The sequence below is a fragment of the Panulirus ornatus genome, chromosome 61 (assembly GCF_036320965.1).
Source record: "Panulirus ornatus isolate Po-2019 chromosome 61, ASM3632096v1, whole genome shotgun sequence".
Classification (NCBI taxonomy): domain Eukaryota; kingdom Metazoa; phylum Arthropoda; class Malacostraca; order Decapoda; family Palinuridae; genus Panulirus; species Panulirus ornatus.
The window spans coordinates 5,701,255-5,715,944 of NC_092284.1; the positions used below are offsets into that span (position 1 = coordinate 5,701,255).

The window sequence follows — 14,690 nt, forward strand, 5'->3', positions numbered from 1 at the left end:
AGCTGAGAGAATTGCGTGTCAACGAGCTCGATCGACAGCGCGTCGTCTGCACCTGATTGGTCCTTTGTTTACATTGTTGCTATGCAATGTCTAGGAGGGTTAACTACTGCTGGACTGGTCAGTTGCATTTGGTAGATGTTTAAAGGCGGGTAACCCATCTCTAGGACCTTGAACGTGAGCGCTACGCCACGTAGAAGGGTAAGTACTGGCGTCTCCACAATGGGTAAGTGTTGAGCCCAGGATTCGAACCCTTTCAAGTCCAATTTCATGCTGGAATAGCACTAACCAGTATACCACGGAGTGCCCTCGTCTGTTATGTAGTGTTGACCATGAGAGGTTATGGTGTGTACTGAGTTTTTATGACCGAATCTTTTTGAGTCTGTCCTATCAATCGTGTAGTTATAGAAATACATATATATATATATATATATATATATATATATATATATATATATATATATATATATATATATTGGGAAGGATCACAATTTTGCGCGTGATCAAGATATTCCTATGAGTCCACGGGGAAAATGAAACACGAAAAGTTCCCAAGTGCACTTTCGTGTAATAATCACATCATCAGGGGAGACACAAGAGAGAAATATAACAGTCAGTTGATATCCATCAAAGAGACGAAGCTAGGACGTCTCTTCGATGTATATCAACTGACTGTTATATTTCTCTTGTGTCTCCCCTGATGATGTGATTATCACACGAAAGTGCACTTGGGAGTTTTTATTGTTTCATTTTCCCCGTGGACTCATAGGAATATATATATATATATATATATATATATATATATATATATATATATATATATATATATATATATATATATATATATATATATATAAACATCTATTTCAAATTTTCATGCTTGTGAATTGTAAGGTAAATAAAAAAACTTTCTCTGTCTATAAGTCATTTTCTTAGAGGCAAACTTAGCTATTCCTGTAATGGTGGGGGTTCGAAGAGAGAGTAAATGTTACAGTAATACTTTCTTCATCCAGCATTTCAACTGCAAGACATACCACGACCTTCTGCACCCAGTAATCGAACTAACACCACTAGACTCTGGGGACCAAAGTCTACTCCACATCTCACCAGTTCAGCTCCACTTCAACTCGCCTAGTAACGAAAATCAACACTTCAGAGAGCATTTACCAGGTTAACGCAGTTCACCGACAATTTACTTAAGTGTCCTGTTTTCCCATTTTTTCTCATTAAAAAGGAACGACCATTTTCTATGATTGAGTACTTCGTCTCGTATGGCAGGATTCTCGTTATTGGGGCAATTCGCTCACTTAATCATTAGTTTTCCCAAGTTCACAAACAAAAATACAAGTCTTGTCCCTAGAGACAAGGCCCTTTGAGCCCCTCCTTTTTTGGCACCAAGGTGTAAATATGGGTTTGTTTTTATCATTCATCTCACGGATATAAATGGGACCCGCTTTAAAAAGAATTTTGCCCCAGTGGAGAGAAATGTCCTTAAATCATGCCCCAGCAGAGGTAGGCCTATGCACAATGTATCTATCATCTCTTAGGCTCGCAGGGAGTTCTCCACCAAGGGGGGGAGGGGGATTTTAGGGTTTCATAGGGGTGGGAAGGGGGAGAATTTGGGGTGCCAATTGGTTTCATAGCGGTGAGAAGGGGGAGAAGTTGGGGTACCACAGATTGGCAGATTCAAAGTATTGGAATATTGATATTTTCTAAGAAACTACAATACTACAGCTTGTAGATAATGTACGGGACATTACACTTTATTGAATATCACAGATTAGATAGGAAATAAAGATAAATATTTCACTTTTTATGTATGAAAATACTCCATTTATCTTTGACTTTTTCGTGTTTGGTATTTACGTATTATTTGGAATACACTTATTGGGTCAGACAGTCTTGGAGAGGGGGAAATGCGCCTTTTGGGTCAGACAATCTTGGAGAGGGGGAACTCACCTTTTGAGTCAGACAATCTTGGAGAGGGGGGAATGTGCCTTTCGGGTCAGACAATCTTGAAGAGGGGAATTCATCTTTTGAGTCAGACAGTCTTGGAGAGGGGGGGTATACATTCTATGGGTCAGGTAGCCTTGGAGAGGGGGAAATATACACACACACCTCAATCCACAGCCAGACCCCACAGACCTTTCCGTGCCCCCCCCCCCCCTATTTAACATGCACTGGATCAGTCCATTAACAGGCATGTCGCACCCCCGTATAGCACATCACTCCAATTCATTCCATCACCTTCGAACACATCCAAGTGCGGAGCGCTCATGAAAAATCTTAAGCTAAATCCAATCTCCCATCTCCAGTTGGGCCTCTCCCACTTCTTGTCCCCCTTCACTTCTAACACATCCTCTTTTAACCACCTCTCATTTATTTCCCTTCTATATCCTTTCTATAGATTAATCATGCCATTTATCTAACTGCTCATGTACATAGAGCATAATTCCAATCACTATAATAGAGCAATTCAATCGAAAAGCCATGGGTAATACGAGTCAATGAGGATAGTCAGTCATTAGCCAGACTTGGAAGACAATTCTAATCACTATAACAGAACAATTCTATCGAAAAGCCATGGGTAATACGAGCCAATGAGAATGGTCAGTCATTAGCCAGACTCGGAGGACAATTCTAATCACTATAATAGAGCAATTCTATGTAAAACTAGCAAATGAGGATGGTTAGGTAGTTAGAAGGCAGACAAAGACATGCGCCAGCAAATGTGTTTGCCACAAGGTGGTTGTCCTCTCCCTCGCGTGTGAGCCTGTGGAACGTTCGCTGGCATAACAACAACAACAACAACCGAGGCAGGACCCAAAGGTTTGGACTTTAATGGTCCTTTAAATTTGCCTGAATCACCGAGGGAAGGAATTCATCGCAGGAATGAAGGCATTCGGTAATTGGTCGTTGTGGCTCTCGTTAAAGGACCGTTACGGTAGTTTGGTTGTTTGGGGCTGTAGGTTGTTAGAGATGACAGTCATTATTGTGGACTTCTAAGACACGTGTAATATGGTGTATTTGGAACATATTTAGATGTTAGTTATTTAAATATTTAACTATGCTTGGCTTATTTTTATCATAATTAACATTAAATGATTACATTTTTTGTCATGTTCTATTATATACTTGTATTTTCTTGTATTATTCTGTGAATGTATTATGGAGACTAATGAAAATATATGTTTATACTTTATGTGTCTTAGGTATAATATTTAAATATATGTTCACTGCCCATTTATTTTGCCAAAGTAATTTGGCGAATCTAATTATGTACTTGAGATTATAATTGACGGGTAGAATTGCCATTTCGAACATCCTTTTATTTGCTATGGAAATGACGATCAGAATCCTTCAAGAAACATACAAAACCATCGCAAAAAATTATTTTAGAATAAACCTAAAAAAAATCAAAAAGGATTTTCTGGATGTCCAAAATGGTAATAATACCATTTTAGAAAGGTAGATTTATGGTAATATTTTAAGTTTAGGTAGGCTATGAATTTCAGTCTACCCATATTATGATCATTTTCTAGTTTATAGACGCTACCTTCAAGACAAGGGAAGCAAAACCAATGATTATATATTCCAAGGCATTACTTCCTTCTTGAAATTATTATTTTTGTGTTTTAACGTCACTCTACGAGGCGGGCTAAAGTTTGGATATTGAAAGTGTCCAGAGATCTTTCATGGTACCTATTTATGTGGTATAGGAGCGAAATTACTGGGATTGAATGAAATCTCTAAGACTATGTTCGCAAGTTTGCGGATGTGAGAGGTATATCTTCCTCTGTACCTGGTAAATCCTAGAAGGTACAGTTCCCAAGTTGCATTCAGTAATGATATCTTACTGGCACGGCAGGCAAGGAAGAGTCTTTAACATATTACCTCTGATAAACAAAGGTGTGATGGCGTGGGGGCTATGTGTGCCTAAGGGCTGTGGCTTCTAACTGCTAGGCTGACCAGTGACCTTTTCCAGCAACCTAGGCCGAACTTCGGCTGTGATGGTAAAGACTTCACCAGGTATTCAACATTCTAGAAAATATAAATCAACAAAATTTTTCGGAATTGCTCATTACAATGTGTTGAGGTGATAGAGGGTGTGGGATTTTAGCTGTAGACATGTAACTCCATCAATATTAAGTTTGTATAAAATGGACAGGACTTTGAAGAAAGTGCTTGAATTAATGTCTTAGAGATTTCTCCTACACAGGGTCAGATTCTTATCTCTCTTTAGACATAGGAACTCACATTGCTAAGCAATGGAAACAACATGGCAAATTGATGTGCTCTATGTTTTTTTTGCAAATACATGATAATATTGGGAACTTCTCAGAAAGACTTTACTAAAGTAACTAAGCTTTTAAGTCGAGGGAGAAAATCAACAATATCTTCGTCATTCGGTAATATGTAAATTACATCACCTGTATGGTGAAACAATATAGTGCCTTTTGGTATGACACTGCGAAAAGGTTTACCTTTGAAGAACTCCATACAGATATTACCCAACAAGGCAAAAAGGGATTTCCCATCACCATGCCAAATCCCTGTAGATAGTACTCATCACTGTAAATAACTTTGCAGTCCTTGATGCAAAGCTTTATTAGTTCGATGATAGCCATAGACAAGAGTGTGCATACCAAGTTCTATAGACAAAAACTGAGTTTTCCAATGGAATGTTAGTGAAGAGTGACTTCATGTCAATCTTATAAGCTCATAACTGAAGTTCACATACATGTTATTTGATTTTTTTACAAGATTCTCATTATTTCTGATGTTTACTGAGAGATTGTACCAGCAAGTGGGTTCAGAAAAGCCACAAGGCACTTCAAGAGTTTGTATGTAACTGGTCCAAATGAACTACTAATTAGTCTTGTTCTGTTGTTTGGATTGTGTGTTTTGATTAGCCCAAACATATGCAGGAGTGAGGGAGTGATTGTAGACTGTTGTTTTATGAAGTCATCATTACCTTAGTGTAGTTATTTCAGTTTCTGATTAAATTGCTGTTGATGGTCTTTAAAGGATTTGTTCTTAATTTTGTATAGGTTTGAGTGTCGCTTAGATCTTGCATTTTTCGTAAACTGTCACTTTTGTTCATTACTACGACAGTGGCTCACTACTGTACGCTCTTTATTCTATGTCTAACAGCAAGACATTTATACCTCAGCTATTTCCTCTGTCACTGGTAGATAGATTGAATCGTGGTGTTGAATATTTGACAAGGAAATCTATATGGTTGACCTGTTATGTGATGCAATGACTAGTAGTGTTGCTCTTAGATCAAAGAACAAACTGGTAGATTATCTGCAGGAGTTCATCTTTTTTTGCCTTTGCTGTTGGTATCTCTGTGACGATTGAAAAGTGCAGTATTGTTAGCACCATCAAAGAACAGATTGGCAGCTCTTTCCCTGACACATAGCTAACAACATTTGCATCTCCATAGCTTTCAGGCTCATAGATATTTCTCAGAAAGTCAACTGTTTGTTTTGCTTTTTAATTTTTTCATCAAAATAGCCTCAAAGGACTTGGTCTGTGGCTGTTGGCTTTCCTTTGTAAATTTTGTGTAATCATCCTACATATATAAATGCAATCATCAAATGATATTAAATTTTTATCAGTCATACGCATGATGTAGTCTGACGTAATACACTTATTGAACACAGTTCTTTATTCTTCAGATTGTAGATGCCTTGAATGGAGATTGTAATAGTTGTTTGTAAACATTTAAATTTTTATTTCTTTTCTGAGAAGTTGATACATTAAGAGTTCATTTGTAGTTCTTGAAACATTTTTTTTTTTGTATGTTGAGTGTAACACAGCAACACATACAATATACTAGCATTCCCTAGTATACCCTATATCCCTGTAAACTTATCATTCATTACTCAAAAACTTGATTGTAGTATCTGTATCGTGCTATAAAATGACACAAAAAAATAACAATAATATTACGACATATGACATGAATCTGTTGCTGGTAGAGTGCCCCATTCATCAACATTAAAGAAAATCAAGTTAGGCCAAGATTTATATTCTTTTTCGAACTTAACAAAATCAGTACCAATACATTCCTTTGAGGAATTACCAATTTATTTAGGCATCAAGACTAGCTATGAATATTGAATAATTTTGTTTTGTAATGTTAGTATAATGTGTAGAGAACATAATTTGGAGCGTAATATTTAATTCTTTGATGTTAGATAAAGTGATGATGTTAAGGATTGTGACTATGAGGGAAAGTTTTGGGTTATGTCAGTCAGTTAACTATATTCAAAAATTCAACATGAACCTATGGACATCTCGCTTGACCTCCTCCTTTTAGTAACTGAATTCTATGGTGGAATTATACTAATAATAGTGTGATATGCCACTGGGAATCCCATGGAATGGTTTCCTTTGGAGAGATTGAGCAAAGGTACTAACAGGAACTTGATACGCCCTTATTTGTTGACATTTGTTGATAGTTGGCGTAATGCTCAGTCATGGGTGTGTAGTATGTTTTGACTACAGTATTGGAAATTACAGTAAATCTTGGCTACCTCAGGAGATTAGGTAAGGTCACCTAAACTGCTAGGGAGGTTACTTAAGGTAGCCGTGGTTGCTAGGGAGGTTAGTTAAAGTTGTCTCGGTAGGGAGGTTAGGCAAGGTTGTCTCAGTTGGTAGGGAGGTTAGGCAAGGTTTCTCAGTTGCTAGGAAGGTTAGGCAAGGTTGTCTTGGTTGCTAGGGAGGGTAGGCAAGGTTGTCTCGGTTGCTAGGGAGGGTAGGCAAGGTTTTCTCGGTTGGTAGGGAGGTTAGGCAAGGTTGTCTCAGTTGGTAGGGAGGTTAGGCAAGGTTGTCTCGGTTGCTAGGGAGGGTAGGCAAGGTTGTCTCAGTTGCTAGGGAGGTTAGGTAATGTTATCTCGGTTGCTAGGGAGGGTAGGCAAGGTTGTCTCGGTTGCTAGGGAGGTTAGGTAAGGTTGTCTTGGTTGCTAGGAAGGTTCGTTAAGGTTGCCTTGACTGCTAGGAAGGTTTTTTTCGGCTGCGAGAGAGGTTAGATAAGGTTGCCTTAGGTTCTATTAATTTTTTCAAGTGTTTTACCTACATTTACAATAATCCCCACATTTTTCATGATAGTGATGACCCCCTTATTTGATACTGTTGAATGAAATCAATTGTTCTGAACCATGATCTGCAACTGTAATTGCATTTTCTAAATATCATACTACAATTGCAAAACAAAATTAATCAATATGTAGAATTGATTTTAATGCGTAGCTAAAGTGGTAAATTACTGTACAGAGTAGAAGTGATTTCAACCAATGTAATTTTATGTTTTTTATTGAATTATACATGTATTTATGGAGAAGGCTGTTAAGATACGGAAAAATTGTACGAAAAAATTGTGGTTAATTTATGTAGGAGTAACACTTGCAGAAATTGGTATTGATGAATTTGCTAGAAATTCATTGTAATGGACTCCTGAAACATAGAAGACTTGGATTACATTGGGCTTATTGATTGGGAGCATTATTTTTTATCCTGCTATTATAAATGTGGTAGGAGGGCAGGGAGCAGCTCTTCTTGTCAGAAGTATGCATACCTTGTGGTACAGCATGTTGTGAAACTGGGAACTTAGTTACCATAGTAGATGCAGTGGGGTGAAACACTTACAGAAATCTACACAATTTATGAAAGCCTCACCAAACTCCACCTGGTAACCTACATTTACCATGTTTTGGATTTTATTTGTATATATAGGTAAAGTTCCAACTGTAGAGTGCCACAGAAAGAACATACAGATTTGGATGAATCACCCATCACTGGATTCCTTACAGGTCATAGGGTTGATATAGACCAGGGGAGATGATATACAAATTGGCCTGAAAGTTGCACCCTCCAGGGATCGTTAGAAAGCTGCACCTCATTGAATTCTGAAAGATTACTGATATATTATTTTACGAAGATTTTCTTTTTTATTGAAATATTTCATTTATAGTACTGTGCATGTATGACCAAGGAAGATTTGATGAGTACAATTGAGCAGGAGCAGTAGGTACTAGTAGTCAGCAGGAACATTAGGTTGGGGCCCCTGCAAACACAATACTAGAGATGCCCTCAGCCAGTGGTCTTTTAAGGGCAAGGCATTAAAGGCTAGGAAGTGGCATTGGAGTTTCCCAGTTATGGGGACTTTATATCATGGCCACCCACTTGAGGGAGTTTCAGGAGGGAAGAGCTGCTAGAGATATAAATAGATAGATAGACAGAGATTATCATCGGTAAACAGTGGAACATCTTGCCTACGACATGCCCATTTAATCCCTTCTCTGAGAAATTTTGATAATAATACATGGGATTGCATATTACCAATGTGTGTCACTGCTGCAAGTTCTAACCTATAGTGTTTTGATGTTATTTTCAACATTCCTTGTTAGAATCTGATGTGCATAATCTTCTAACTAGATTTTTAGGCATGAAATAATATATCTTCATTATTTACAGACATATCAGCATTCTTCTTGAAACAAATTGCCAGTGATGATATGTCACCTGCTATAGCGGCCATGAAGGCTTTGACAGAATCATTGCGATTGGATGATTCAACAACATTACAAGAGTTCATTGGTAAGTATTGTAATTTTTCTTTTAAGGTAAACAGTAAGCATAGATTGAAACATATTGTGTTTCATTGATATTAAATGTTATGTAATACTCTCCCTTGGGACAGGGAAGATAGAAGTATACCATTTTATTCCCTGCTGGTCATAGATGATGCCTAAAAGAGACAGGAGCTGGGAACATCCCCCTTCTTGTGTTTCAAATTTTAAAAGATGAAACAGAAGGAGCCAAGCAAGGAGGGCCCAACCTTCTTGTAGGCTCAGGCTGAAGTGTCTTAATGTGGTTAGATGAAACCAAGATGAGAATGAAAGAGAGGAAGATAGTATGTGTGAGGAAAGGAACCAGGATGTTCGAGCACTGATTGAAAGCTCAAAGGTAATTGGCAAGAAAAGTTTGGGGATGACAAGTCAGGGGTTACAGTGAAAGTGAGAGTCACGGACGTGGTAGCACTGCTGCCACCTATCACTCTATATCTCTAATACCTGTTTCCTCTAGGAACTCCCATCACAGGGGTGGCCACGGCAAAAAAGTTCCCACTTATCCTTGTCCTTACGTCTCCCTCGCATACACCATTCCATGCATTCTTCCACCATTTCTCTACCTCCAGTATTCTTCTCTTCTATTTTCCCATGTCACAAGTGGTCCTTCTCTCACACCAACTCCTTTAATTGTACTATCATACACTCTTCTTGTAAATACCTGTGTTACATTCTTTCCATGTGCCCACGCCACTTCAAAGTATTACATTTCATCTACTCTACAACACCCTTTGCATTCCCTGCCATACCAGATCTTGCATGCAACCCTTCATTTCTTTCTTCCTTCCATTTGATCATACTAAATGCTTCTTTTGAGTCGCTCATTTCCACAGCCTGGATTCTTGAGTTTTGGCAATAAAGGCCAGGATCGGGAGGAATATGCTGTCCCTTAATCCTTTCTTCACTTCCATACTTACACCTTTACCCTTCATTATTCTATCAAGAAACCTAATGACTCTTCTGCCCTGTACTGCTCTCTCCTATATCTCTCTTTCCATATCACCAGATTTGATTGAAATAGCTCCTAAATACTTAAAATCTGTCACCACTTCCAGCCTTTCTGCCCCCATATCAGTAAAACAGTTTAGTACGCTTTCTTCTTTCACTCTAAAGGGTTTTGCAAAATATACATTTTTGCTGTGTTTCCTTGCAAACACCATTACTTTACATTAACTCACATTTACCTTCAGTTGCCTATGCTTACACACATCATAGAACACACTTACAACTTTCTACCTCTCCTATTTGCTCTCGGCAAACAACACAGTATCATCCGCAAACAGGCTAATCACGAGGCACCAAACTTCACCTCACAATTCATCTCTGCACCTCTTACCTGGTTTTGCTTTCACCTCCCTTATTAGCCTATCCACGTTGACATCACACGGCCCTGCCTCACACCCACGTGTATATGAAAACTTTTGCCCAAGTCTCCATCCACTCTTACACAAGCATTTGCTACTCTATAGAAGGCTTTCATATCGCCCAAGAGTTGTACACCTATCCCATATATCCTAAATACATTCCATAAAGCATTCCACTCAACTCTGTCGTATGTTTCCTTCAGATCCATAAAAGCTGCATACAGCTTCTTAACTTTTGCTATATATTTTCTACAGTTATTTTCATTACAAAATTTGATCTACACATCTGCTACCTTTCCAACCCCCCCCCCCCCAGCTCTTCTTTATTCTGTATTTAGTCACTTCCATCGCTCTAACAATCAACACTCTTGCATGCACTCTTTCTGGTATGCTAAACAGACATACTCACCTATAATTGCTACATATAACCTTAGCACCTTTTCCTTTAAATAAAGGAACAATAATAGCTTTCACCCAGTCCTCAGGCACAACTTCTGATTCCATACTAAATTGCGTATCAATTGCATCAACTGTATCACACTTTCTTCACCATACTTTAGCATTTCAGTCATACATCCATCCATTCCAGGTGTCTTTCCTACCTTCAACCTCATTATTGCACTTTTTACCTCCATTCTTGCTATAGGCCCCTGCAATTACAACATATCTCCATTTCTCCTTGATCCTCACCTCCACGAGAACTTCAAAATGGTCAAAGTCTCTGAAGAATACTATCCCAATACAACCTTTCTCAATCTTTCATCCATTTCTACTTAGTCAAACCCTTTTGTTCTTCTTTTCCATCATTTCTCATCCACATATTACTGTGGATCATCTTGTGTAAAAAAATGGTGTTTGCAAGGAGTAAACCCCTCTCAGCACAGACGTCCACATGATAACTTTCATTATCAGATATTCCAGGCGCTCCCCTTTTACCATCTTGTTAATTTCATCGCCCATTACAACCACCTCTCTCTCTCTCTCTCCTTCTCAAATCCATTCATACAGTCATTAAAATTTCTCCAGAAACACATCATTTCATCCTTACTTCCCACTGTCTTCACATTCACAAGTGCATACACACAAACCCATGCATACTTCACAGTTCCAGTCTTTCCTTTCATCCACACTATTCTTGATCCATTCCATCCATGTTCTTTAACACTCTCCCATACTCATGTGATAGCTCAGTTGCACATTATTCTTTCCCTCTTCCCGATGATTTTCATTTATTACAATCCATGCCATTCCTCCTTCCATGCCCTTGCACATTTTGGATTCATCATTTCCATTTCCACCCAGTACACCTTGCCCAAGGATATGGGTTACCCCAGTCCCCAATGCATCCAGACTGTTACTTATAAACTTCTCCACAAGTCCCCTCCATCTACTCTTGTCAATCATTCCATTAACACTCAAGGCCATCAGCACTACTGCTGCAGCAGGAGTTATGGGAATGTGTGAAAGAGTACAAGAAAAGAAGCTCCAGGCTGATATGGGTAAAAATGAAAGTGCATTATAAGAGATGGGTAATTATTAGAGCTTATACATTTAACAGATATTGAGTGATCAGGGCCTGAACATGCCGGAGGGTGAAAGGCATGCATGGAGTAGAATGAATTGGAATGATGCTGTATACTGGGGTTGACATGCTGTAAATGGACTAAATCATGGCATGTGAAACATTGAAGGTAAACCATAGAAAGTCTGTGGGGCCTGCTTATCGATAGGGAGCTGTAGATTTGGTGCATTAGACATGGCAGGTAGAGAATGGTTATGAGCAAATGTCACCTTTCTTCATCTGCTCCTGGCAGTACCTTGCTAATGCAAGAAACAACGATTGAGTATGAATAAAACATGAGTATACATGGTCAGTTGGAAGGATGGTACGAGGGCATCATTGGTGGGATGTCTCATCATTACTTGGTGGAGGCTTGGTAAAGATTTGTAAAGGTTTTCAGGAAAGATGAAATAATAAAGAAGAGGGTGGTAATAGTAAAGGAGCTTAGAAAAGAAACTTGTGTGAAGAAATACCAGGAAGGTTTGAGTGCAGAATTGCAAAAGGTGAGAGTAAATTAAGAGAGTGTGCAAGAAATGAAATGTATTTAGGGAAGCAGTGTAAGAGCATGTGTAAGAGAAGTGTGTGGCATGTGGGAGATGGGCTGGTGAGAAAACGTAGAGTATTGGAATGACAGTAAAGTTGCAATGAAAGAGGAAAGAGATGTATCGATAGGAAGGAGTGCAAGTGAATGGGAGATGTACAAGAGAAAGCGTCAGGAGTCAAGAGGAACGTGTAGGGGCTACAAGAGAGTGCAGATGAGAGTTGGGATGAATGAATATCGGTAAACTTCAGGAGAATAAGATCTTTTGGAAGGAGGTTAATAGTGTGAGAAAAACAAGAAAATTCATGGGAACATTGGTGATTGTGGGGTAAGTTGTAAAATAATAATGATGAGGTGAGGAGATGGATTGAGTATTTTGAAGGCCTATTAAATGTTTTTGATGATAAGACAGCAGATATAGGGTGTTTGGGTCCAGAAGATATGTGAAGTGAGAAAGTTACGGCATAGTGAAAAGAGAAGAGGTAGTGAAAGCCTTGCATGAGATGAAATGTGGTAAGGCTGCTGGAGTGGATGGTATTTTAGTTTACACTGTGTTTTTGATATGTTGGTTGGGATTTTAAGAGTATTGGCAGATCATGTCGAGGGTTTGAGGACAGGCAGAATACATGTATAATGCCATAGTATAAAGGCATGGGGAGAAAGGTGAGTGTTTAAATTACAGAGGGCTGAGGTTGATTGTACCTGGAAAAGCAAATGGAAGAATGGTGATTGAGAGGTTTGTGGCATGCAAAGAGCATCAGATTGGGGAGGAGCAATGTGGTTTCAGAAGTGGTAGAGGTGTTTGCTTTGAAGAATGTGTGTGAGAAAGCTTTACAGAAACAGAGGGATATGTATGTGGCATTAGGAATCTTGAAAAAACATATCATAGGATTGATAGAAAAGCTGGGAGTGGACATATCAGTGAATGGAACAGAGGAAGTAGAGGCAAAGGTTGAGGAATGTGGGAAAAAAGAAGTTACTGTCTGAGAGGGCAAAAAATGTTTGAAGGCATAGTAGTCCCAATGATATTATATGGATGTGATGTATGAGGCTGTAATTGAGAACGGATGGAAGGGGAGAATGTGTTGGAAATCATAGTTTGAGGACATTATTTGTAGTGGGGAGGGTTTATCGAGTAAGTAATGAGAGGGTAAGAGAGAGATGTGGTCATAAGTGTATGGTAGAGGGAGCTGAAGAGGGTGTCATGAAATGGTTTGGGCATTGGAGAGAATGAGTGAGGAGAGGTTGACAAAGAGGATATATGTGACAGAAGATGAGCGGACAAGGAGAAAGGGGATACCAAAATGGAGATGGAGGGATGGAGTGAAAAAAATTTTGAGTGCTCGGGGCCTGAACAAGCATGAGGATGAAAGGCATGCACGGGATAGTGAATTGGAGTATGTGGGACAGAACCAAGGCAGGTGAAGCAGCAGGAAAAAACCATGGAAAGGTCTGTGGTGCCCAGTTGTAGATAGGGGGATGTGGTTTTGGTGCATTACACGTGATGGTGAGAGAAAGGCTGCGAGTGAGTGAGGCTTTTCTTCGTCTATTTCAGGCTGTCCCTTTCTAACATAGGAAATGGCGAACAGATATGAAAGTAAATGAATTGAATACTTCCCTCTGATTTATCATATTCTGATTTTTGTATGTGCTTAAGTGTTTTGATGTTCATATTTTTTTATACCGTATTGATTTGTGTAGAAAAATAATTTTTCACTAACTTTAAAATTTCATTTTTACCATATCAGCAAAGATGAAGGATGCAAGAGAAGCTTTGAGCAAGACAGATGTATCTGTGGTGTCGGTATCATCAGGATGTGAAATTTTTATGCGTTTCATCACCCTGTCACATTTGGAGTTAGAACAGGCAGCGGTAAGGCAGGTTTAATATTTTGATATGATTGACAGTCCATGGACATAGGTTTTCAACAGGATACAAGTTGGTGATGGTATTGCAGTGGAATTTATTAAAAAAGGGAGTGACTGTATTGTTGACTGGTTGGTAAGGTTATTTAATGTATGTTTGACTCATGGTGAGGTGCCTGAGGATTGGCGGAATGCTTGCATAGTGCCATTGTACAAAGGCAAAGGGGATAAAATTGAGTGCTCAAATTACAGAGGTATACGTTTGTTGAGTATTCCTGGGAAATTATATGGTAGGGTACTGATTGAGAGGGTGAAGGCATGTACAGAGCAACAGATTGGGGAAGAGCAGTGTGGTTTCAGAAGTGGTAGAGGATGTGTGGATCAGGTGTTTGCTTTGAAGAATATATGTGAGAAATACTTAGAAAAGCAAATGGATTTGTATGTAGCATTTATGGATCTAGAGAATGCATATGATAGAGTTGATAGAGATGCTCTGTGGAAGGTATTAAGAATATATGGTTTGGGAGGCAAGTTGTTAGAAGCAGTGAAAAGTTTTTATTGAGGATGTAAGGCATGTGTACGTGTAGGAAGCGAGGAAAGTGATTGGTTCTCAGTGAATGTAGGTTTGCGGCAGGGGTGTGTGATGTCTCCGTGGTTGTTTAATTTGTTTATGGATGGGTTTGTTAGGGAGGTGAATGCAAGAGTTTTTGGAAGGGGCAAGT

General features: G+C 38.9%; 1 protein-coding gene across 2 annotated transcripts in view; it reads left to right on the top strand.

Moving 5' to 3' along the window:
- eIF2Balpha (eukaryotic translation initiation factor 2B subunit alpha) overlaps nucleotides 1-14,690 on the top strand; it is a 29,601-nt gene continuing 14,911 nt past the window's right edge. Inside the window, exons 1-3 of one of the 2 annotated variants that reach the window (XM_071696704.1) lie at nucleotides 1-198; nucleotides 8,482-8,604; nucleotides 13,851-13,975. In XM_071696704.1, coding sequence (XP_071552805.1) covers nucleotides 8,523-8,604; nucleotides 13,851-13,975 — 207 coding nt within the window. In that variant the 5' untranslated portion in view covers nucleotides 1-198; nucleotides 8,482-8,522. Of the gene's footprint in view, nucleotides 199-2,754; nucleotides 2,903-8,481; nucleotides 8,605-13,850; nucleotides 13,976-14,690 lie in introns of those variants that run through there. The other variant, XM_071696703.1, reaches the window with a different exon arrangement.